Here is a 27,322-nt window from a genome sequence, read left to right on the forward strand (position 1 = left end):
TCTTATTCCTTCTGCATGTTATTTTTATCAATGAAGGGAAGATAAATGTCTGCAAATCTCATCAATGAGACATTCAGCGCTTTCCCTATACACTTTCCACTGCTGTATATATAATATATATATATATATATATTTATAAGGGGTTGGTTGAACTCCAAAAGGAACCGTTAAAAACGATTCACTTACTTTAGCATTGCATTTAACGAAACAAGTAAGCATTCATTTAATAAGGAATAATTATAGATATTTTTCAATACCAGATTAATATGGTTTGAGTAAGCAGTTCTGGTAATTCACTTACAAATAATATTATAAAACTATTTAAATTTGTTCGATTGTTTGGCATTGTGTACTTATCGATAGCATGCGATAGTGCGACACCACTAGTAGAAAATATCGACAAGCCCACAATGTATCATCCCTATCGTTCAGTAGCAACAAAATAATTGAACGAACTGGGTGTGTGCGTCGGTGCCTAGTTGCTTCACGTAATTTGCTAATACAGTGAAAAATCCAAGCAATCGAAGCAAAAAAGTTTTTATCGCGCTTCTTAACAATAATATTCGCTATGACAAACCTAGAATATTGTTGACGCATGCAATATAGTTCCAAATACACATACAGAAAGGAGTGTACGTTGCGTCTCATTTGATTTTATATGAATGTGTATGTGTATTAACATACATGGTAAACAAAAAAAGAGAATGCGCGAGACCAATTAAACAAATATTTAAATGCAATCAAAATAATGCATTGATTAATAAAAAGTGTTACGTTTCAAATATTGAAACAAGTGTTGCCTGCTGATGTCAAATTGCGATTTAAGTGGAATTTAGCACGCTGATACATACAACGAAAGCCAAAACGAGATTTTTTGCAAGCCGCAATTTGTGTGTGTGAGTCGCTGTGTGCGTAGTAGTAGGTTGTATACATACATACATATGTACGATGTGCTCTTGTTGTGTCGTTGTTTGAGTTTGTTTTGCAACAACAAAAACACAATTGTAAGCACCTTAAAAGTGGAAGCGGTATTTCTACGCATTTGGCACTTTAAATTAGCAAATATTTAGTGTTGCCGCATAAAATTAACCTGCAGTTTGTTTTCGTTTTGTAGTGCACACTGTTTTTGCAAGTGTATGTGCAAGTGTGGGTGTATGTATGTAAGCGTAAGAGAGCGAAACATATAAAATTGAAATATTTTCGCCTCGTTTGTATGTGATTTCTAATAACAATGCCCAACATCAAGTGAAAGTGTTACAACTAACATCATTTAATGTTAAAATAAAAACTGCAAAAAATTAATAAGAAAACCAACAACAACTGTACACATTGCACAAACTGTGGATTACACTGCACAACCAGGAATTAATACTCGCTAGTTGCAACTGTTGCAAATATAAAGGTAATCACCACACAACTGTATAAATACATATACATACATACACACATGCATATGTATGCATGCAAACGCAGACACTTGTTTTGGGTCTTCTTTCGCACCAGTTTTTGCTGTCGATTTTGTCTCTCCTACCTGCCAATCGGTCGTTAAATGAGTTGATGTATAACAAGTATGCATGTATGTGTGTCTGAATAAGAGATATCCTGTACCCATACTCAAGTTGCCGCAAAATACAACTATTTCTTCATTTTTTTTTTATATGTTCATAAATACAAACGTATCTACCACAAATGTCGCTAGTTCTGCAAAGAACACTAAAAAATTAAAAACCGAAACTAAAAAGTGATTGATTGGTTTCGGAAAAACGCGGTAAAATTTGACCAGACATTATTGTTTATCCATATTTAGAATGTAAACATATTGGCTTAATATCTTACGCGTTGGAGCATATGTAGCTCTTGCAGATATATTAAGTATATTACGGTATTTAGTAAAATACAAAAAATCTATATCGTATTTAGTTTTATTTGTATTTGTATTTCGATAGTTCCTGATAAGATACTCCCATTGCTTTTTTGGTCCATTTCATAGAATTTCTTTTGTTCTCGTCTCCCGAAAAGGGCCAACATTTGCTCCTGTCGCTTGTATGCCAAGCGAAAACTATAAACTTGCTTTTCCCATTGATAACAATCAGCGAGACAAAGACATTCAGGAAAAAGTTCAAATACAAATACTTAGAATGGCATCAACACGAGCACATACATAAATACTTACATACAAATACACACATATATATAACATATATAAATGTCTGTTAACAGAGATGGCTTGCAAGAAATGTCGAAACAATAAAGTTAACAATTGAAAAAGATTGGGACTGACAGAAATGGTGAACAAAAGCAAATGTCCTCCCCTTATTAGCTGTCCGCTAATAGAGCTTTCACTGTACTTGCTCATGTACATACATATGTATGTATGAATGTATGCATTCGTGTCGGCGGACACAGACGCATTCACTGATAAGTGACATTTAAGCAATTTTTGTCTGGCAAGACGAATTTAACGTTTCCTGGTTTAATTGGTGCCTATTGACCGCTTATCGATGTATTGGCTGCTGTATATATGTATGTATAAGTATGACTTGCCCTAGTGCCAGCTGCTGGCAGTTGCCAGCTGTGATCATGGCCCCATGCCATTATTCCCCTTTAATTGATCAACTTTTGTAAGCTTTTCTCTCTCGCTCTCCAGCGGCATCGTTTAAAAAAGGTTTACGAAAGTGAAACTTTGTTGTTGTTTTTATTTATCTATGTGCACTACGAAAGCTAATATGTAATGGTAAATTTAACGACGACCTTACGCCAGCCACAGAGAGCGCGTATGTCGTTGAACTCTTTCAAGCACAACAGTAACAGCATAACAAACAGCGAGTACGAAAATACCGACGAGGCGCAAAACAAAAATTAACTGTGTGGTACACAAATCTTTACCGTTGTTGTCTCACAACACACGTTCGCCCGCTCGTACAAAGCTCAGCTTGCCGAAGCGTCGCTTCGGTGCAAAGCTTCGTTATCTGTGTTTTCGTTTTGCATTCGCTTCGGTTTTGATCTTTGACGCGTTGTTTTTGTCTCAACTGTAATTTCGTTTCGTTTCGCCCAAATATCGTGCCATAGTTTATCCTTTGTTGTTTTTTGCTAGTCTAAGTCTCACATTATGTCTTGTGCTTTCCTGGCAAACATTTTAGGGTGGGGGCATTATAATTCTATTGCATTCCATAAGCACAGTTTAAAAGTGAAAAGGTAGCTTCTCCAAATACTTAATGATATAATATGGCGAACAATTCAAAATGGCAAAGTGACATAAGCGCTTAGATTGTCTTAGTCCCCCTTTTAGACAAAATTGACCAACACTTTAAAAAAATTGTTGCTCAACTGGCAGTAACAGAGAGTTAAACACGCGAAGCGATCAAATTTTGTTTGTTGTCCCATCCAAAAGTCGTCATAAAAGCGAACCAGTTTGGAATTTCAACTAATGATTTCCGACTTAAATGTGTCGATAGTCAGAGTCAGTTTGAAACCTGTCGCTTTAGTCTCCACCTGATCTACTCAGTTTGATTCGAATTCCATTTATCAATTGGCCACTTAAGAGGCGCTCAATTTGAAGAAGCCAAAAGAGAGGAATTCCGAATTACAAGTACCCTTTTAAACATATACGAACCTGTTGAGAGATCTTAACTAACATATCTTATACATTTCGTAATAAAAGCATAAGACGATAAGGCAATACATTAACAGTCAATCAATCGGTTATTGCTTCGAGCATTTGTTTTTATATAACGAATATAAAAATCGAAAAATGACTGATTGATGAAATACCAACTTCTCTCTAACTGTTAACCGCAGTGACAGTTAACTACTACAATTATAAAGTTATTGCAATACTGTAATCAAGTAGTTGAAACTTCGAACAGTTTGCCAATATTATGTATTGCTTGCTAATTTAGTTTCAATACGAATTAAGATGCACAGTAAAATTATATTTCTTTAAAAATGTGAATTAAAAATAAAAAAAAATAACTTGTATCCCTGTCTAAGTAAGGGTCTTAGATGCAACGTTGAGTTTCTAGTTTAAATTTATTCAAAAACGTTTTCATAAATTTGAAGCCATATGGAATTATATTTAAACGTTTCTTATCACTCACTTGGCAGCCCGTTTGCCTATTGAAATATTTTATTGAACACTGCGCACACTTTTCTTTTCCTCTTCCCTATTTAAGTGACGAGCACTGTATGCACCGCATGTATAACGGTGCAGCCGAATGGTTCGCTTCATTTGTACTTCTGCTGCAATGAGTATGAGAGTATGAGAGTGTGAGAGTATGCGAGCTGTCCCTTCCCGCATTCCTGCTGGATTACGCACCCTGCTGCATTTATTGATGTTGTTTTCCATTGTGCTCAAAGTAGTAGTCGGTCAGGCAGAGCAAAAGATTGTTTATGAGGCGATAAAATGAGCAGCGAGGTTGGGGATCAAATTCCTATGTAGAGAATTTCTGTGGCGCACATGTGCGGGCAAGTAACAAACAAGCGAAAGCCATTGTTTTTGACCAGAGAGACCAGAGCAGAACAAATTTCAGATCACCAGACATTTTTTTCGTGTTTTTGTTTATAAGAAATTACAACATTATTTATTTAGCATAGCAGAATTGTGCTAAAGTGTGAAATAGGCGCCAGATAAGGAGATCCATTTGCCATTTGCCTGACTGTAAAAAGACTATATGTGACAGTTCAGATCAGGCTTACATTCTCTGTTCACAAGTTGAAAGTCTTCTTTTAGTGTCTATTAGGCTGTCTGTTCCAATCGAAAAAAAATACAATTTGAAAATTTATAGATTTTATGAAGCCTACCTAACATTTCTAGAACTATTCCTATTCTTAGCGTTGGTGAATCTTAGTTCACGGATTGACCTTTCGTGGAATTTGACGTCTTTTTTGTGGAATTAAAATTGAAATTGAGTTTTTGTTTGGGACTTTATTATCTACTTAAAAAGTTCACATGCATCCAATGTTTCTTCTAGACTTCAAAATCTGTTGTTGAGTGCATCCTAACCAATTCTCAGCTGCAACCAGTGTGGCACAAAATAAAATGAAATGGATTTTCTTTCTGCGTCTTTCTCATGTTGCAATAGGCGAAGAGACGCATGAAGCATGCAAAAGTGAAAGCCATCGTCAGGTGTTTGCATATCATATGCGGATTGGCGGCACCCATGTCTACATTGTCTTCTGTTCCGTTTACTTACCCAAGCGCCAGTTGAGCGGAACCGAAATCCTCCTCGTCTGGTATATAAAATCGATCCAAAGTAAGCTGCCCGAACTGGAAATGCCTGTTCGATGACTTTTGTTTATGTTTATATTTATTAATATTGTTGTCAACTTTACTTCGGAAGCAAACTGATTAATTGTATATATGTAAGCATGTTTATCTCCGAAATATTTGTGTGTTTGTGATAAACATTTTTAATATGCACTAGTTAAATTTGTAACGTCATTTTCACTGCAGGTTTTCAGACTTTCAGCTTTGGATTAATGTTTGTTTTCGACTAGGTCCAGTTTTTTGGGAATCCATAAACTATAACTCTTAATATCTGTAGATTTTAAAGATAATTACAGTTAACGTGCCCGTTTGCGTATACGGGACGCCCGCGGACGCTTGCCGTATATGGGACGTCGGACTACATTACGCTTTCGCGGACTTGCCCTGTTTCGTTGCAGGACGCGGCGGAGGCGAGCGCGAGTAGAGCGTGCAATTCTTGCCAGGATGCGCTGAGAGATGTTGCATTAAAAATAACACAATACAGTGAAGACTGGTTATGCTGGACATGCGCTCACCTGCTTTTGAAATAGATTCTTTTGTCCTTTGCTCAGTGCATCCCATTGCGCGGGCGCCTCCTGCAGCAGGCGCCGGAACCCAAAACGTGGGTGCTTGCGTTTTAGATAACGCAAAAAGTTCAGATAGGGCAGCGGTGCTACCAAGTTCGGATTGTCCAAAATGTCGTAAGCCCTGGGGATTTCTGTCATTTTAACATGAAATCAACGACAAGTGCAGCAGAAACCAAAATATTTTCTTAATGTGCCGATAAAACAACACATGAAATTACAAATATAGTTTGAAGATTGAACAAAGCGACTTATGCCTTAAATTATAGGGTATGACAGCACGCAAATGCCTGCTGAGAAAGTGTTGTTAGAGAATTTCCATAAAATAAATGCGGCAGCAACCCAAATACATAAGTCTTTGTGTATGCTTGCATGCAAATAGAAACATGTCGCATAAAATTATAATTTTTTGTTATGTTTTCTTCAGTTCATAAAAATTCCACACATTCCAGCACCAAATTCCTTGGGCATACCCACACAAAGCGGTAGATATGAGACTTGGCATCCGCATTATTCTCAGGCTGCTAGGCCTAGAGACTTCAAGTATTCTCATTAAGGAATTCATAATATAATATGTATATATATATATATATATATATATATATATATATATAGACTTATTTGTTAACTAAAAATCAACTCTCTCTATCTCTCTCTCTTTCTCTCTCTCTCTCTCTCTCTCTCTCTCTCTCTCTCTCTCTCTCTCTTCGTATTATTTATGCAAATTATCATTTACTTTTGCCTTTTGTTATTAATAAATATATATAAACAGTGGCGGTCAAAATAATCGAGACAACAACTTTTGCATTGCCTTGGAGAGAATGTGATCTACATATCATATAATACCGAAAGTGTGTTTTTTTTATTGCATGTACATATAGAAGGTTCAATGTACAGCATCGACACCTTAAGTGAAAGTACATTTGGTTCTGAAAAAAACAAAAAAAAAATATTAGCAAAAAATTCTTAAAATAATCGAAAATGATTTGTCAGCAAATTTGATTATCCGGCAAATAAGTGAGAAAACCGGATATTGAATACATTTTGAAACAAATCTTATGTATCACCCGGAAGAATAAAATCCGTGTCAAGGCTCGGTTCAAAACAACTCAGGGGGTTTCTTCTGCATTTAAAGAAATATAAATACATATCCCAATCCGGAGTTTTGTTTCCGTTACTGTATGTACTCGTTAAATAGCTGCATTCAGTCGGTGACTTTTGCTCATTTGTCTCTCAGCAGCTGATAAGGCATTCTATTCTTTATTCTATTCAAATCAATTCAATTCCATTTTCGTCATCTGCCCCGCTCTTCCGAGCAAAGTCCAAGACGCAAATCATTTTCAATTGGCGTGCCCGACTCGCCGACATTTAATACACTGCGCGCGGTACCCTGCACCCTGCATTTGGCTCTCTTGACTCTGTCTGCCTTACTGCTACATACATACATATACATTTAATGTATAATGCAAGCCCCATTGGCCATACTTACTATATAAAAGTAAATGATAAATTCTGTCAAGTCTGTTTCCTGTTGCATAGCGATCGACCGAGTTGAATGAAGCATCGCCAGCTGCTTCGCCAGCCCTGCTGAGGCAAGGGCTTTTGTAATGCTGAAATTTCCATCCGGCTTACAAAATTCACTCATATATATTTATTTAAATATATATGTATACTATAATTGTTATGTTTGGGGCGTACAGTAATAATTCTCTTTTATATATGGAAATTATTTCACTATTATTATTGCTGTAGGCTGTGACGCCATAGTGAGCACTCATTGAGTATATTTAATTTCGTATTGTATATGCATATTATACATTCCACTGGCATGATATGTACTTATGTGGACATGAATGTGTATATATGTATGTATGCATGGTCTACATTGGTATTTTAATTTTTTTAAATTGTGCAAATCGAGACCTTGCTGTTATTTATATTTCCCTCTTCCCAAATGCCTTTATTAAAGAATTTTCTTTGCCTTATCTTTAGACTTTGAGTTAAGTAAGATTTGTATTATTATGGATACTTACAGAGTTTGATAAGAAATAAGCAGAATTGTGTAACTCATCAACAATCTGTGTATTTCTCGCATGATTTATAGCTAAGCACACTAATTTCTCTTTACAGAATGATTCTTATTTCCAATTAATAGCAATAAAAATATAAATTACCATTTGAATAGCCTTATGTATAAAGTTTGAAATCATTTTATATACTTTGTATTTCTTTCAGTTCCTAAATCTTTTTTCTTAACTCAATGATATCTAAGACCTTCTCGACAGCTCCCACCCTTCGCACTAATATCCATAAATCAACCTATTATTGTGATTGTTGAAGTGTATTTGCCAATTATGATATACAAAATGTTTGCCTTTGTTAAATATTGGAGCACTTGATCAAACAGCACAGCTCAATCGCATCATATTGCCTACTGAAAGTGTAATTTAGTTAGTTTCAGGCCGTGTCGTATCTCTAGCATTTCATTAATTACAGAAATGCGCAAGCATTTATTTTTAAATGCTCAATAAAACATCTAAATGGTGTTTACGCATAGTCACGCTTTTCACACAGCCATTTATGGATGGATACTTTACTAACCTCTGACGTTTATCTTTCTTTCATTACGTTTTTGGTTCGGTTAACCCAAATCTCTTGAAAACCATCACCTAACCAACTTTCATTTGGCAAATTACATGTATGGCATATGTCTGATGCTAAGACTCAATTATGTTTACCTTGGATTCTCGGAAAATACGCTTTAAAAATAAAAAAAAAAACACATAAAGCAAATACTTTCTTGCACTTCCTAATTAAGTGCAATTAAATTTCATTTAAAAGCTACAGCATCTTAAAAAGCTTATTTATTTTTAAAAATTTCTTCACTGTTTTATTATATTTTTTGTTTCATATTATTGAGATATTCAATCTGGTCGGATGCGGAGTATCTGGTTAAAGTGTCTTAACAATGCCTTTAACAATTTGTGTTATTCGTGGCCCTAGTCCAGGTTTTACCCTTTACTATCTTAATGTTATTCAACCTGATTTCTACGTGTTCTACCAGTTTTCTAATATCTCTTGACCTTCAGATTATACAACGAGGTAAGATGTTACGTAGAATTTCGCTGTGGGTCTCGTGAACTGGCTAGATTTATCTTTGCGCACATATATATTTGTTTTGTTTGCGGTTTATTAACCACAACTGACAGAATGTAAGTCTCAAGATGGTTGACACTATTTTCCGGAGGTATGGAATCAATATTTCGATTAGTTTCTATATTTCACAAACATCTTATAGTTCCCATAAGTGCAGAAAGGTAATACGTCTATTTGAAACTGCGTAGTTGAATATTAAGACAAAATTGTAAATAATTTTCACCTGTTACAGGCGTTGGAATATCGCAGCTTGGTTATAAAGTTGCTTCGGGATTTTCAAGTGATATCCACTTTAGTGCGCTTAACATGAATCGCATAGTTTTCCATTTTCTTTGGCGAAAGGCAATTGATGAAAAATTGCGGATGCTGTTCAATTGATTCTATCTACTTCTCAATTGCATTTAGCTCAGACCTAGTAATAGCTCCAACTGTGGAACTGTAGAGCTGCGTTCGTTTGAATTTGGTGATTTCATATCCGCTGCTTAGATACAAACAACACACACACACACACACACATACACACACACACACATGCACAGTTATAAACTCCAAACGGTGTTCGCGTTTGGAATTGTGTAAATTTTGCTTGCCGTTTATTTATTTATTTGTTTGTTTGTTTGGCAAATTTGCATAGTTAATATGTGTGTAAAAGTGTAACAGCCCTCATGTTGCGCATTAACTAAACACACGCGGCGAGAAAGCGTTGTTGTGCCACAGAGTCGAATATTTCACATTTTTAAGACTTGATGATAATTTACATTTAATCGAAACTTGAGGTTATTACCCGGCTTCGACCGGATCAATTGAATAGTTTTGAAATGCAAATGCTATCTTAATCACTTACGTAATTCGCGACAACTCCAGGCACATACAAAGCCGTTCCCCAAAAATATATTTTGTCCTACCTAAGCGACGCAGGACTATTATTCCAAGGCCCCGTCTTAGTGCTCACTCTCGAACCAACTTGAAACTTCAGTAAACATTTCAGCTTTGTAGCTCTTACTGTTCGGTCCGTGCATTGATAACCAATTAATCAATAACAGATATTATATATGGATGAAACACAAGATTACAAACATGTGGAGCTGTCTGTGTTGGCCGACACTTTTGATTCAGACAATGAACATAAACAGAGGACAAAGGAACAGAGATTCCTGCCGGGGCGAGGGAACGGCATCCTTTTGAAAACTCACATTTAATGGCTCGCTCGAAACACTCTTCGTTTCTTTGTGCAACTGAAACTTTTTCAGATCTTCAGCCATGTGTTTTAGATTGACAACGCCCTGCTCTCCAGCCCGTCGCAATGGGATTATTATTATTATTAATTTAGGGGAAGTTTATTTTTGTGCATACAGTGCGTGTCTGTACTTTCTAAACCCGCAGTCTGACAATGACTGCATGCAGGCTTTTATTAAAGTTAACTTAAATTGAAAATAATTAATTTTAATAATCGTATGTATGTGATGTGGATGATCAAACATGCAGTCCATAATTTGTACTTTCTGTCAAAAAATATATATTTAGCTTTAAAATTGTTTATGCCATCATAATTCATTTGAAGGGAGCAAATCGGATTTCAACCAGTTTGGACTTGGAATTCTACTTTTACGATTCCGATGCAACAAACTGAAACTATGATAGAATTCATTGTGTGAGAAATATCCAAACTCTCATGTTTTAAAATTTTGAAATGAAATCTATTTTAAACGGAGTTTACGAACCGAACCTTAGTACGAGGTACAGTTTCGAGCCATGAACTGAACGACCGAAAATGTTTGTTGGTTCTTTTCTTTCATAAACTTATTTCCATCATTAATGAAGTATAAAATGAAAAATTTCATCACTCATTGGAATACCCTTTGCAATCGGCAAGGTTCTTTTTCAATCTGTTCTTTAACTAGAATCGGATTATCTAGAAATGGATAAGATGTTCATAAGATGTTTATTTTTGCTTTATACAGTGTCGACATAATATCAAATGTTGAATGTCACAACCCTATCATATCTAGGGATCAACATGGGACACCTTTACCATATGACCACATCTCGAATGCATGTGTCTAAATATACATGGAAATTGTTAGTTGATTTATTGAATCGAACAAATAAACATTTAATTGGAGGTTGACATTTTTGTGTGCGCCACTACATATTTTTGTTTAATTCTTTTATTTTTATATTTAAGAACAATCAAAAGCAATTTAGCGCTCAGCTGCTCTCCTGCCTGACACATGCCGCCATAAAAGTCGCAGCAGCAGCAACAGAGGCGGCAGCAGCAACAAAACCAAAACTGCAGCCCACGTTGCCTGGCATTTGGAATGGCATCAGATCCACTGAGTACAACTAGAGACCAGCGAATGGGTATGAGTCTGGCTCTAGCAAGAGCAGAGCGGTTCTCTCAGTAAATGGCGTAAATATTGTTAAGTGGGCTCGGCGAAACAAAAGTCAGAAACCCTGAAAGAATTTGTTCTAGATTAACAAATGTAAGCATACTCCAACACATGTGAAGACATATGGTTACAATCATAGTTAATATAAATAAGTTCATTGTCTGTGTGTGTAAGCTCTTAAAACTGTGCGGTCTGTGTAAGTGCTTTGGAGCATAAAATTATTGTGCTGCCTACAAATCATCATCAGCATCGTCGGCAGCTGAAGAAATTTTCTTATTTGCTGCAGTGTTACTTTCGCAGAGTTTTTGTTGTTGTTGTTGCTGACATGGCAAAAGAAAATTCAGAAAATTAGTGCACTCGCATACCCAAAGATCTGGCGACGCCCCCCTCAACTCTATGCAACCAGGCATATGTTGAGAATGCGTCCAAGTCTTGCCATGACTCCAACTCCAATTTGCCGACAATGCACTTGGATCTGCAGATGAAAATGAACAGTTCATTAGTTGCATTAAAAATAATTGTTTTACCCTAATTCCATTCAAAATGCACAATAAAGCTCAGATCCTGCAACGCGTATGTATATATAGATATACGTATATATTCTTGATCAGCGTACGTACAAACGGGCGAATAGCAACCTGAATATTCCACACATCCCATATACATTTCCTTATTTGGTGATCAGAGTATAAAAACTATGAGTCAAGCTTGGTTACCGTATACCAAGCATATTTAAATGATTGCACATAACAATAACATTCACAGTTTAAAGCATATTTTCCTGTCATTGGGTGCGAATTTATTAAAGCCTTATAAGAACCTTTTGCAGAAGGTGGCATCAGGATAGGTAAAGAAACACATAAGGTAGTGGGAAAAACGGAAGCATTTATTGTACGCGCTTCACCCACACATCATAAGTGATGAATGATTTACAACTCAAAAAGGTGTTTAAGCTTTTAGCAGCAGCTTGAGACACTGACTTGATTGAGAAATCGATACTTGTTCTCATATATTCCATATTTAGCTCCAGAAACATCTGCCTATACTGCTTTAGATAAAAACAAAGATATGGAAATTTGAAGACCACAGTTACTCAGTGCATTGCTCTACAGCCGAATGGCCTCAAAAGTTGTGAAAATCTCAGCTGTAGCCAAGTAGTGGAAACAAAGAGCAGGTCCAGGTAGTCACAGCAAGTACAGACTGCAGAGGTGTGCCTCAACTGGGCACATAAAACAAAGCGAATCGAAGCTTACACAAGGAAACTAAACATCGTAGAGTTATTTTCAGATGTATTAGGCGAAGTTATTTATCAAGCAGCTCGGGTTGCAAAACTTTCTATATCCAGCATAGTCACTAATTTGTCATAAAATGTAGAAACCTTTTAATGAGGCATTAAAAATAATTGAAATTATTTTTAACTGTCTGTGCAAGCTTTTTGGAAAGTTATTTTTTCACCCAACTGTTCCGCTGACAATTCTAAATTGACGGTATTTCTTTTTAACGGAAAAAAATATGTACAGTACAGTTGTTGGCCGTAAATATACAGAACCGTGTTTCGCCGGGCATATTGGGATATTCAGCGGAACTCATCCAACAGTTTTTCCATGTTTTTTTTTTTTGCCACTCACAACATCATCATTCGAAAAGCTGCTAAATCATTGAAGTAACTAAACAAACTAAAACTTAAACTTGCCTTGAAACAAAAAGTAAAACACAAAACAAATTACCAAGCAAGACATGACTTGAATAACTAAACAGAGAGAAGCCAGTCAACTCGTCAGGCAATGTTATCGAGGTAAAACGGGAAGCTTACACAACAAAATCAGCATGAGAACAATTCGATCCACAGTGGCCGCAATAAGTAGTCGGTCGCTTGCACAGTCCGGACAGGAAGTCCATACAGCATTATCATGTTGTAATAATATATACTTGTTTGGTTTTTCTGAGCTTGGCTGGAGTTGCAGTTGGGTTTGCAGTTGGGGAGATGGATAAGTTGATGTTGTGCCACTTCCTAGACGATTCCATTTGGAAATTTTGCACCGCAAAAGGTTGTTTTTAATTTTATTCGCTTAATGTTGGTTTCCTTGTGGATACCCTGTTAATGGGAACATAGGGTATCTCTGCTGTGTGTGGCGCCAGTTTCTGGAAGAAGGCAAGAAACTTCAATTTTATTCAGTTAATTTGTGCTGGGGCAGGTGTTGCTTTTCTCTAAGAATATATCTCGGAATCTGTCTTTAACCGGCTGTCATTACTATTACTATTAAGCAAAGAGGATATGTAAGAAATCTGCTAATCCAATCGTCCCGACTATAAGACAATTATTTCAATTTTATTTAAACGATTTGTGTTCGAGAGAGTTCGAAAGCCATGTACCCATTACAAGTATATGGTATCTGCACCTTCGGATATGCTCTATTACTTTAAACTTAGTGTATTAATTCATTTTTATCAAGTTAATCAGTTTTCGAAAGGGTTTTGTTGTCTCTATGGACTTTCGCATTTCTAATTCACGACTATTTATACAACCAATTGGTTGGTTAAGAGTATTCCCTTTGGTATCTACGACTCGAACACTCTCGTTTCGTGTGGGGTGTCGAGCAGCGATGCATGTAACCACGGACGGTGCATTTTGTGGGGTCAACTTCGAGTAATTTTTCTTGCCAGACCGACGACTTTCACGAACCGGGTAGCTCTGGTTGTCTCTGGATTGCGATGTCCAATCGAGAAAAAAACTTGTTTTCGTTTGTTTGTGATTCGGGGGCCTTGACTGATTGATGTGACGATTAATTTAAGAATGTAGCAGGTTCGGGGGTCAATTTTTGTTGCTCTTCACTTATATGCCCGTGCCCACCAAATAGGTAAACAGAGTATTATAAAGCTGTGCAAATATGTGTATAAATCAAACAGGAGGAACCCATCAAATAGTCTGTATATATTATTGTACGAGATGCTGAGTTGCTCTAGCCATGTCCGTCTATAAGTTTTCATTGAGAAGTCAATTTAAAGAATTTCGCCTATGTATTTTTGTTGAGATTTCTAGTGTTTATTTATTTGGTTCTTGGCATTGTTTAGTACAGTTGTTGAACTCTTTGACTCTTAATTGGATCAAGTTCATCAGTAATTATTTAAAAAGCATCAAATTTATTCAGCGCGTGCTTGCAACATCAAGCCCGTCGAACACATGCCGAATGTCGTCGCACTTGTTGCTTAATTCGCCGACTCTTTTAATGGGCATATGGATATGTGACAGGTGAGCGACCATACGGCAAGCCAAACTAACAACTCCGATTGCCTTGAAATGAGATAGTCGTAAACAGGTATTGCTTGACTGAGACAACTTAGTGAAACTATTGTAATTACACGACGAATTCAAGAACGTTTTAACTAGAAAAAGCCAATGATTTAGGGAAATGCAAGTTGACCGACTCACATAAAGCAGGCCTATATGCACTTTAAGCGAAATCCTATATTTCTTGAGTTCTCCGAATATATTTGAGCAACATCAATATGTTGCGTGTGATTTTATGCAGAGAATTAATATAGTTTTTATTATTATTACATTAGTGCATTACTAACCAACAAGTTAACTCTCCCCTACTCTGAACCCATAAAAAATGGAAAAATAAGAAAATGTTTTAACACACAGGAATCTCAGACCATATATATACATCCTTTGATTTTCATAATATTGATAAATATTGAATTTAACCTCATAATATTCTTGCTTTTATCACATTGATTATAAGTGCGCTGTCTGTGGCATGTGTGTTCGGGTTGTCACACAGCCTCCATGCACTAGCCTTGGATTCGATTCAGGATCCTCGTTGTTTACTTTCCTACATGTCAGGGTTCACTTAGAAAACTAACAAAGACTGCAATTGATATATATTATTGTATGGCTTATCAAATAAAAGGGGCTTAACACATATACAAAATTACATTTCATTAAAAGAAAAATCAGAAAAAAACTTAAATATGTATTTTATGATATGAGAATTGGGTCTCCTACAACTCAATAGCTCATATTACCGATGAGAGTCACAAACGCATATGTATTCGACTTCCCACGACCAAAGAAAAGTGTTTTCTCAAGTGGAGCTGTTCAGAAGCAATTGAATAATCCATTAAGTTATGGGTTCTCTGGAAATGCTCTTACTTATTTTTAGTGCTGATGTAGTCGATATGAAAGATGGGGTAAAATATATTGCCTAAAATCCAAAGAACGGTTTGATTTACGCAAAAGACAGTATAAAATTTAAACATTTTCCGATTGCCTTGCTAATACTCATTGAAAATTTAATTAATATGATCTGAATACACCTTTGGATTATTTAAACATAGTAAATGTTTGTTCGGGAAGTGGTAAGAACAACAACTATGCCAAAGATTAAAGACAATTGCAAAAAGAATCGTGGCATATGTGACATTTAGTTCATAAACTCAATCAATTAATTTTAGCTTTTAAATAAAACATTAACCAGCGAGGGTATAATAAAGTTGACCTGTTCCCCTTACAATTTGTAAACTGAAGGTTGATATGCGCCGCCACACAAAGTCAGAAGGTCATCTTTCACACGTGGTGGCAAGTAGACAATGGACAGTTTTGATAGTCGAAAGGTCAACTGAGGGTGCGAACTTAATCTGCTGGCTTAGCGTTCCATGTATTTTCTTGTTATATTTAATTTAATTAAAAAGATTACATTCTTAAAATAATAAAATGCGCGTGGCGCTACTGCCTCCACTCTACTGCCTGTCTCAATTTTAATTATTATTACTTTTTGTTGTTGCTGTTTTTGACGAGAGGAACCCCTTAACTTGTATGCTGTCTAAGCGGGCCTCGTGATTTCCCATAAAATGTGTAACACCATTAAAAATAGATTTTCCTAGTCAGATCGGCAATTTCGCAGATGGTATTCCGATTCAGATTCTAAATATATTGAAACAATCATGCTCGGTTGGATTAAAAATGTAGAACATATTAAAACCATTTTATACAAACTGACTAACTGTTAGTCGAAATAAGATCGTCTTGTAGCACTTATGATATAATACACAATTATTTAAGAATCTATATCTTCCGCTGTCAAACACTCGACAGCAAAGAAAGCGTGTTGCCGAGTTGTCAATTCTTGCGACGACTGAAATTTCAAATATAAACAAATGTTTGGAATACTCTGTGCCTAAACAGCACTCAATTTTTCCAATATAGTGCTAAATAACCGGAATATCTTTCGGTATTATCAGTGAATAGCAAGTTTGCTTAAAATGTTGACCACTGATAAATCGCTTTTATTATGTATATGTATGTATGTATGTATGTATACATGCATACATACGTACATATATTTTTGAATGTCTCATACATTTATATATTGCCAAGGCCACTTGACTGTCTACAGTTTAATACGTACGAAATGTATTTATACAGAGGTTTTGCCGTCATTGATTTGCATTTGGTATGGGCCAGAGATTTTTTTTGCACATATACATAAATATTTATTCGTATAGCTGGGAATTAAGAGAAAAGTTGTATATCTGTTATGATTATGGCAATTCAGTAAAAACAAATGGAGTGGCAATGGGAGGGAGATAGGGAGGGGTTAGTTGCAAAATAAAAAGTTTAGTTTCATGTAGGTTTATGAGAAAAATAAAAGTATGTATACTCTTTTCGGGAGTGCCGTCATGAGATACCCCAAATCCAAGACAAGTTGCCGTAACAAACATTCTGAAACACAGGAAACCTGTACTCCCTTTCCCGCATCATGTATTGGAATGCATATTTGTTAAAGTTCGTTATCAGAGCTTTTTGAATTTTTTACACCTTGTATATTGCATACAAAATTATGTACATACCAGCTCGTCATCCTGATATCTATGGGATATCTGAATCTACTTCATTGTACCTATTACATTTGCATAAAAACTTCATACAAATTTTCAATGGGTTGAGTGTATAAAAAACCACTGAAATTTGTCTACAATTAATAACAAAATACCAATTAACACAATTTTATTATATTTGTATTTTGCAGCGAACCTAAATATGCTGATTTCACGCAGCCGCTCAAAGCATTCGGCGAGTGGATGACTTAAATACACATCAACCATTATATTCATACCCCAATTCATACATGAGTTCATGGCACACCTTCTCATCGAGCAACAGCAGCTAACAATGGAGCCGGTTATTCAACATCTGAGTTTAAATTCAACCATTTAAAGGAACCTGCACTTAATCAAAAGTCTTAAGACTGAACAATCTCACTCTGAACGTTGAGACTCTCAAGACTCCCTACTTCCTAACACTGAAAAGCAATCCAAAAAAAATATGAACTCCGTCATCTCAGCGTTTAAGACCAAGAAGAGCAATACGACCGGCCCAACAGCTGTGGCAGCTACGTCCAATGTTGCAACAACGGACGGTAAGCAAAACGGCGGCCTTGTTGGCCTAAGCATAGCCAGCGTTGGAGGCGGCATCAGAAAGAAGCCTGTGGCCCAAGACAACGGCTATCAATACCTGCGACAAATACGTGAAATTGAGACTGCCAACAAAATGCTGTCACCGGTTGTAGCCGTTGCCGCCGATGATCTCCACATGCGCAGCAGCAATTCGTTCTTGGAGAGCAGCGATAAGTTGCACTTCCGTCCAGCGGTGGATGCAGCTGCCGCAAGCGCTGATGTAGTCGATCATTGTGCACCCGCTAAGGTCCGTTTGTCCAGTGCCGATGCACCGCAATCTGATCACAATATGAACGGCAAGATGAACGGATTAACCAGCAGTAGTTCCAATATGTTGATGGCTGAAAATGGCAACATGGACATCTACGCATTGCCTTGCGACCTACATAGTCCAACGTCGCCGGATGAAGATGACAATTCGGATCATTCGACGGCCGCTTGCAACAGCACAAGCAGCTCCAGCGAACACAGCAACAGTACCGTGGTGCACAGTCCGACGGTGGTGGGCGCCAACCCACAGACCAGCTCCAGTTGCAGTCCCAATCCTGTCAAGGATTCTAGCGTATCTTTGACCAGCACATCATCGACCAATTGTGAGCCACACTCAACGTCAACCACAACGCTGTCGTCCCTTCACTTGGAGGAGCCACTCGCTGAGTGCACCACAAATAGTGAAAATGACTGCCAGCCGTCGCTTGCATCGCCCGTGTTGACAAAAGGTCATGACGATTATGTGCCTGCGTTCCTTAAAGCACCGCCCGTTACATTGCCCCTCAGCATTCAAAACTGCAGCATTGGCATTGGCAACAAGTGTAGCCTCTCCACAACTTCAACGCCAACCATCAGCTCGGCGGCCAACACGCCCAAGCACGTGCGCTACACGAAACCTCGCCTTAGCCTCAGCCGTGGATTCAATCAATCCATGCCCTCCGTGCATGGTCGCCCGAATTTAAGCGTGATGCCAACTGGCGTTGGACTAACTGGAGCCCAGACGGGCGGTATACCACCAAAACGCATTTCAACTCACCAAAGAAACTTGAGCTTAGATTTCAGGTGAGTCTTTAAGTTTTACCCCAGCACGTTCTACTCGACGGTATTGCGATTTCCCCTCTAAGGGTGTAACGGATAGGATCCTGTCTATTTCCATGCATCAATTTGAATAGATAAATAAAAGCAATCAGAATTGATCGGCTCAGATTATTTAAACATTTAACTGCAATAGAAATTAACGCTCGAAAATAAAGTTCTCTGGTGGTTTCGAAGATAACTTTCCGATTACCAATTACACTAGTCAAATGTTTATTTCGAATACTGTATCATACATATATATCTATAGCCCTTATGGGAACAGCCGCTAGAAAAATGATGTCTTAATACTTATTCCTAAGTATGAATCTTTATATAAAATCATATCCATATCGGAATCCCATATATTTATTGAAATATTTAATAAAAAAGTGCAATGATAGTTATAACAATAGGGACATATCTGATAAGTGCGGACAAGGGTATTTCATCTTCGGCATACCAAACAGTTAGTTCTTTTTATTTTTGTTTTTGTTTGTATTTGTTTCGCTTGGCTTGTTTCGTGATAAACACAGAGTGCGAATGACACACCATCAACTGTTTTTTTTTTTGTTATTATCTGTATAAAAAATTATCAATAGCAATACGTAGTTTTTGTGCAAATTGTCAAAAGCGGCTGAATGTTGTGAGAACTTTGAGCATAAACGTTCCATTTTGAGTAACCAGCAATATTTTCTGCTGTTAACATGGCTGTTAAAATGGTAAAACAGAAACTGGCTCTAACAGCAGCAGTTTGCCAGAGGGTCTCCACGAATCTACTCGTACAGCGAGCACTTGTTGCTCTCTCTCTCTTCTCTGCGGCTGCTACTGCATTTATATGGGCTCGCGTGCCTTATTTTAATACCCTGTACCCATTGATAAACAATAAAAAGGGTATATTGTATTTGTTGGAATGTAAGTTACAAACAGGAAGCCATAAAGTACATACTTGATCAGGATCATCAACTGAGCTTGTTGTATATTCGTCCGAACGCGTCGATCCAGAACCTAAAGGTAGATTATTGTAATCTCCATACAAGTGGGTCGGTTTACATTTACGTTTCTAATAAAAATCATTTTAACTATTCGATAGCTTCTGATATATTCTGTGCAAGATTGATAAATGAATATCAACTATAAGCTTGAGTTGTGCCTGTGTATATTTTGCAGATTATAAAGACCATTCACCAAATTGGTGCAAAAGAATAACTTTTCTGGATTTTGAGTACTTAGGTACTTAGTACTTATTTGACTATTGTTACCGATACTCGAAAGTGCATACAGGGTATTTCTTAGTCAGGCACCGAATACTAGAGAACTCTCATTGTCATTGTTTTTAGTGTTTTGATATATATTGTTTTGCGTTTTACCTACGAAAAATGTATTATTTAAGAGACATAGCTATATGTATAGTGCGCCTCCTTCTTTGGCATACACAACATCGACGAGGCAATCGTAGTAAGAAAGTAATTACCTTAATCATTTTTCCATGTTATGAGTGCAGGCAAGTTTTTGCTTGGCAATAATTACAGACAGTAGATGCTGATAAAATTTATTATTTTCCTACATTTGTAGATCAATGGGCATTATGCTGCCGCCCGTTTCTCAAGTGACCAACACTCGTATCAATCACACCCAACATCATCGCAATCGAAGTCTGGACAGCGCCCTGCAGCGCATTCCCGAGGTGAGTAATATTAGAAATTTTCAGATGCAAAGCCCCAATCAACCCCCGCCTACAATACTTGAATAATGTTGCAAATTGTGGGCGCACCTGAATTTGGAAAGTTACGGAGTTGGATACATATACATATTTACAGAGTGTGTGTTTTTGCATTAGTGCACGCGTACAAATTGTGCTCCATATATGTATGTATGTTCGTAGCATGTTAAGTAACATTTTTATTTTTTTGCACTCTTTATGTTTACATTTGTGTTTATCAAGAGCGACAAAATAAAAAGAAATACTTAACGCCAGTTGTACTGAACTCTCCACAACATCGAGAGCCAAAAACAGTGTAAATTAAGATATTCAGAGAGAGCGAGAGAGAGAGAGAGAGTATGCTTTGTACTAGAGCTGAGTGCGTGTCGGTTTTTAGTTTTTTCGTGACACGAACACTTATTTCGTCGAACCTATTTGCTCAGCACAGACACGCGCGCAACTCTCGTGAATGCTGTTATTGTTTAAAGTTCGACTGCAACGTTTTGAGATAGCATTTTATATTATTGAATTGTTTTTTGTTATCTTGACATTTTCGGAGCTGCCGAAAAGTAAAAATGCTTTTGTGAAAAAGTTGTTATTATTGTTAAATGAACATTTTTACACCTACAGGTCGAGATTTCCTCGCCCAATGCCGAGAGTGAGACCACATTTTGCTCACCATCAACAATACTCAGCACCAATATGTGTTCGAGAATTGCAACAACTGCGGCCAGTGTAACGGCCGCACTTGCCACATCCCCGCCAATGCCAGCCCTTACTGCTGCACACAATAATAATTCAGTGCCGGGCTCTGGAACCGTTGCCAATGTCACGGTAGCAACGGATCCACCAACAACTGCAGTCACACTCCACGTGCAAAGGAACCACTATAATCCCAATGGAGTTAGTAAGTATATACAGCGGGCGGACATGCAAGTTTTGTTTAACTCTGTAACTGTGCTCTTTCCGTTCAGTTGAGTCCTGTCCAACATTACGTACACGACCCAAGTCAAACGAGCCGGTGACGACGGCTGCCCAGGATACGGTCGATGGCAATGCTGGCAGCAGCAACAGCTGCAGCAGAACAGGCAGCTACAAGAAACGTGAGGATCTAACTAGCCTTGGATCTGATGATTCCGGTAGGTTTATTGAAATATTTTGAAGATATCTCCGAATGGAAATATTTTTGAATTTTTGACACATGTAAAGTCAAGATTCCATGTTATTTTCTTTATTGAACATTATGTGAGCATAATTATTTATACACCCTACCCTTCACCCCTTTCATCACGTCAGGCATCATATGTGGATCGGAGTCGGACCAAATATCTCTGAATCGCATATGCCACTCACATGAATCGCTCGATTCGGGTGAAATGGATGCTGATGCCGACGCGGATGGCGAGGCGGAATGCATCGATATGTTGGAAACAACATCCATGGACGAAGAATACAATATAATGGAACCGGATCTATATTTCTTTCCGTCGCATGCCGCCAACGAATTCGACTGCCGTACACTGCGACCCTCGCGTAAGCAAAAGCAACAAAAACGGGAACAAGCCAAGCTAGCGGCAGCACAGCAGCAACAGCTGGAGGATCAGGAAGAACACGATGGGGATGATAGGATGCGTTATCGCGTAATGAACATGTCACAGGCTGCTATTAACACTGAGCTCGGCATGGCGCCCAGCGCGCCGCTGATAGACGAGAATGAGGGGGAGAACGAGCCGTTGCCCACAACACAGATCATGCCCAATAACAGTATGGCGCCAGCAGCAAATACGCCCACAATGACACCGGCTGGCACACCCACACCCATTGCCACGCCCACTGAGAGTAGCAAGAACGATCAAGTGCTATTTAAGAACTTTTTCGGCGCCACGAAAAACGCTATTTTCCGCACGGCGCAAAGCATCATTGAGAACCATGAGAAAAAGAATGCGGCCAAGCAGAAAACTGGCGAATTACAGGACATATTAAAGGGGAAATCTTTGGCGAACACCGCGCCAAGCAGTACAGACCAAATGTCGCAGGATCTGGTAAAATCGCCCACGGATATTTCCAAAAAGAAAGAGTTTTTTAGCCTTCGCAGCTCCAACTCCAGCAAGAAAGCTGCTGCTGCTGCTGCCGCAGCTGTTGCTAACACAACAACACCCACCACAGAAGCGCCGATCGACGCCACTAAAGTTGTGTCCACGTGGGATACTGGTATGGATGTAAAGATTAAGGAGCGCACGCTTAGCCTGCGGCTACCGGGAGTAGACACTGGTGATGCCAGTCACGATGCGACGCTACCGAAGAGCTCCTCCATTAGCTCGCTGCACCAACTGAAAATGCCAGTGCCGGGCGTGGTAAAATATTTCATCAGCGACCGGGCTCCGACAACAGGTCCGCTGCAGAACTCGGAGCGTGGTCCCAGTGGCCTGTTGCGGTTTTTTGAATCGCCCGTATTCAATATTCACTTTGCTGTGCATTATTTGTTTTACTCGAAGGAGCCGGGTGTGTTGAGTTTCATTGGGAATAAGATCTTCAGCTTTGCGGACCAAGAAGTGGATCTCTATATACCACAGCTGATATTAATGTATATTCAAATGGATGAACTAGCCGAAGTGCTGGATCCCTATCTTACCATTCGCTGTCGCAAGTCCGTGGACTTCTCCCTCAAGTGCCTGTGGCTATTGGAGGCGTACAACTATCAGGTGGATTCGCTGGGCAATGGCAGCAACAGCCGTAAGTCCAAGCTCGCGCTCATGAAAGAGATATTTCCCAAGAAGGAGAACAAGCAGCAAACTAAGCCTGATGATGGCCAAGGTCCATCTACAGCGCTCGTCAAGAAAACCCATCACCGCTCCCAATCTGATGCCACAGTGCTGCTCGCCGACTCCCGCAGCCCACACACGCTCAGCATAACGCATCGGATGTACCAGCAGCCGCCGTACACCACACAAACGATGCCCACAACAACCGCTAAACTGTTTCTCGGCGATCTGAGTTCGGGTCTTGCCTTCGATAATGGGTGCACCTGCTTTGAGACGGTGCGTGGACAGGTGAATGGTCTTCTGGGACAGCGTACGCTATGCAATTGCGGCGCACCAAAGACAGCGCCGCAGAAAGAATTCATGAAGGCGCTTATGAATGTGGGCAAGAATTTGATCTCGTTACCCTCAAAGGCAGAGAAGACTTCGGCACTGCGCATGTTTCTAAATCTGATCAATAAAAATTTGCCCGCTCGTGTCTGGCTGCCGCTCTACTCGGATATTCCGCATCACGTGGTGCGCATCACAGAGGAGAAGACTGCTGTGCTCAACTCCAAGGACAAAACCCCGTACATCATCTATGTAGAGGTGGTGGAAGTGCCAGATATTTACACATCGACGCTAATTCCTAAAATGATGCCATCGCTGCGACACACAAAAAGCGAGGAGCACTTAGAGGGAGCCTGCCTGAATACACATCAGAGCTGCAGCCGCACTTCCAGCTGTAGTAGCACTCATCATGGATCTAGCTGCCGCCGTAAAAAGGATACTGAATTGCATGCGGAGGGTGGCTGTGGCGAGCCGGGCACCTATAATTGCTGCAATGGCAACAACAGCCATCATCTGCTATCATTGGGCGGGCTACAGCTAAATGAGGATGATGTCTGGTCGCAGGAGGATGACCAGATCACGGCGCAGTACTTGTATATGCGCAAGATCAGCGAAAGGGACGCCATTTCACAGATGTCAATGGACTCATGCGACTCCAGAGATCAGGGTAAATGTGAAATATTAATCTTTAGCGGCCTAGTTACTATTAACAAATCTGTCTACATAGGTCAACCAATTGTCTTCAATATTGGTGATGTGCGCACGCGACACTGCAACAATTTGAACTGCGAGAATACAAAATCCTTCAGCAATGATCCAGAGGATCCATCGGCGGCAGCTCTAAAGGTTTGTACAGCCAAAAAGTATGCATTTCAGGTGCCGATCTAATATTTCTTATCCCTTATAGGAGCCCTGGCATGAAAAGGAGAAACTCATTCGCGAATCCTCGCCCTATGGCCATTTATCAAACTGGCGCTTGTTGTCGGCCATTGTCAAATGTGGAGATGATTTGCGGCAAGAACTGATGGCCACGCAGCTATTGCAGGTAAGTGAACTTAACTATCCGTTTACAATGATTACTCTTTCAATTGTTTTTTTTTTTTTGTTCTTTTAAAGATGTTTAAGATTATTTGGGAGGAAGAGCATGTGGATTTGTGGGTTCGGCCATATAAGATAATCTGCCTGTCGAATGACAGTGGTCTGATTGAGCCTATACTGAACACCGTTTCGCTGCACCAAATCAAAAAGAACTCAAACAAATCTTTGCGAGATTACTTTATTGACGAATATGGAGCACCAACAGGCGACAGTTTTCGTCAAGCCCAAAAGAATTTCGTGCAGAGTTGTGCGGCATATTGTCTGATTTCCTATCTGCTTCAGGTTAAGGATAGGTAAGTGTTGACACGTGCAATGGGATTATGTGGAAGCTATTTTTACATACCGATTTGCCTTTTGCATTCCATAGGCATAATGGCAACATACTCTTTCATTCGGATGGTCATATAATACACATAGACTTCGGCTTCATTCTAAGCATATCTCCCAAAAATTTGGGTAAGTATTGAAAATATAATGTATTGCATCTGATAATATTCATTTTATTCTGGCTCTTGCAGGTTTCGAGCAATCACCCTTTAAGCTTACACATGAATTTGTCGATGTTATGGGCGGAACCGGATCCGTGCATTGGCGGGAATTTAATCGTCTGCTTCTCGTCGGCATGATGTCTGCACGCAAGCATATGGATCGTATTATAAACTTTGTGGAAATCATGCGCAGTAGTATGTAGGAATGAAAAGAATATTGGAAACATTTTTAAGAAATTTGTTTTCTGATTTCCCTTTTAGATGCACAATTGCCGTGCTTTAAGAATGGCTGTTCCGGCACAGTACAGAATCTCCGAAAACGCTTTCACATGAATTTAACTGAACAGGAAATGGAACGCAAGGTGGAACAGCTTGTACAGGACTCACTGAAGAGCCTATCAACCAAACTGTACGATGGCTATCAATATTATACGAATGGCATTTTGTGAGAACGGTTTTTTATGAAAATCTAAAATGCCGATCTGATAAACCAAAAGAGTATGTTTAAAGAAAAATTTTATATATATGTATATAAAACGAAATCAAAACAATAACTGTTATTGTAGCCAGAATCGTTCATTATGCGTTGTGGCAATGTTATTATTCTATTATATTATGTTAGGCCAAAGTGAATGTTGTCTAGCTTTTAAGTAAAAGTGTAAATGCCTTTGACTGTATTTGTCTGTCTGTCTTGTCTCGGTCTTGTATTGCATTTCATTACGCAAACATAATAATCATCGACTTGTACATATATATAAGAACTTATGACTGTAATTAGAAAATATCGCTAAGTCGTCACGCATATTCATTTTATAAGAAATTATTGCATAAGCTAAACATTTATCATTAATTCACTCAGCTATTCACAAAACTAAATGCAAAACAAATTTACTATTCGCATGTCTGAACGATTAAAATTGAAATTCCAACATTTATAGGGTTTTTTATTAATTACTAAAGCAACTAAAATACTTTCCAACAATACAGACTCATATTTATTTATAAAATGCCAATAATCATATTGATCAGATATGCAGCAAATATGAATATACGTAGATATGGGAATTACATTAAAATATCTGTTCGCTTTCGCCCTCCAAAGTCCTCATATATGTATATGTACGGATATATACTTATATAAATATATTCCTATATTTATATAGCCAAACATTTTTCTTACTTTATAGTAACTAAGCTATCAAAATACTGGCAAAAATCAAATTAAATTCAAATGAACATAAACTAATAGCTAGACACTTGAAGTGTTAATTTCAATCAAAAAGTACTCGTATGTACGGCTTAAACATAAAACAAATGATGTGTATGATAATTATAATTACCTAAAAGTAATTTAGCTAAAAATATTATAAAATAAAGGTTGCATTTTTCTACAGTTAATTTAATAAACTCGATCGACAAGATATTTAATAACTGTGATCGCTTGCAAATTATAATGATTCGCAAATTATAACGCTTTAGGTTGATTTTAGTTTGCTTCATTATTCATTTGGGAGTCCTATGTTTATGCGAAAAAGCATAAATTAAAATTACTAAAATACTCAATTTGAAAAGTGTTTAAAATAATCAAAACCACAATAGGAATTCGAATTTTAGTTTAAAATACGTTCTTTGAATTAAAATACGCAGCTGTAATTTCGAGATGTTATAATTTCTAAGCGACCACTGCACTGAATATAAAAATCATTTAAAATTTCCAAATTACATTATAAAATTAAAAATAAACATGAAGTACCCAAATAGATAATGTGTATTATAAATTATCATTACAACATAAACTGAACTGATTTTTTAAGGAATATCAAGAGCTATAATACTTATTGGTTGCAAATTTAAGTACTATCTGCCGCTTTCTGGAAATATCAGGATGCACCTGATCGATAATCGAGATATTTGAGAAATTGTTCGTGTTACCCGAAGAATTCTTTGACTGCAAAAGTATATGTTTAAGAAGTACTTCAACAATTAAAGCACTTAAAGCTTCGCAGTCGGAAAGTTTACGGTGTAATAACAATTTAAACAGGTAGA

The 27,322-nt window shown here is 38.0% G+C and overlaps 2 protein-coding genes across 2 annotated transcripts; one reads left to right on the forward strand and one right to left on the reverse strand.

The window, feature by feature from the left end:
* The first annotated feature begins 732 nt into the window (after positions 1 to 732).
* On the forward strand, positions 733 to 27,003 carry LOC115770603. The gene is made up of 12 exons (XM_030715940.1): positions 733 to 1,402; positions 17,408 to 18,887; positions 20,475 to 20,586; positions 21,232 to 21,508; positions 21,576 to 21,740; positions 21,898 to 24,357; positions 24,418 to 24,536; positions 24,598 to 24,735; positions 24,807 to 25,081; positions 25,156 to 25,244; positions 25,307 to 25,471; positions 25,538 to 27,003. Exons 2-12 carry the CDS (start codon positions 17,704 to 17,706, stop codon positions 25,723 to 25,725), a joined length of 5,172 nt encoding a protein of 1,723 aa, XP_030571800.1. The 5' UTR covers positions 733 to 1,402; positions 17,408 to 17,703; the 3' UTR covers positions 25,726 to 27,003.
* Positions 5,304 to 6,071, reverse strand: LOC115770604. The gene is made up of 2 exons (XM_030715941.1): positions 5,782 to 6,071; positions 5,304 to 5,715 (listed from the first exon to the last, which is right to left on the reverse strand). Exons 1-2 carry the CDS (start codon positions 5,968 to 5,970, stop codon positions 5,563 to 5,565), a joined length of 342 nt encoding a protein of 113 aa, XP_030571801.1. The 5' UTR covers positions 5,971 to 6,071; the 3' UTR covers positions 5,304 to 5,562.
* Positions 27,004 to 27,322: the final 319 nt, after the last annotated feature.

Source organism: Drosophila novamexicana, unplaced genomic scaffold, assembly GCF_003285875.2.
Source record: "Drosophila novamexicana strain 15010-1031.04,08,12 unplaced genomic scaffold, DnovRS2.1 tig00004560-arrow-pilon, whole genome shotgun sequence".
In the NCBI taxonomy this organism is placed as follows: domain Eukaryota; kingdom Metazoa; phylum Arthropoda; class Insecta; order Diptera; family Drosophilidae; genus Drosophila; species Drosophila novamexicana.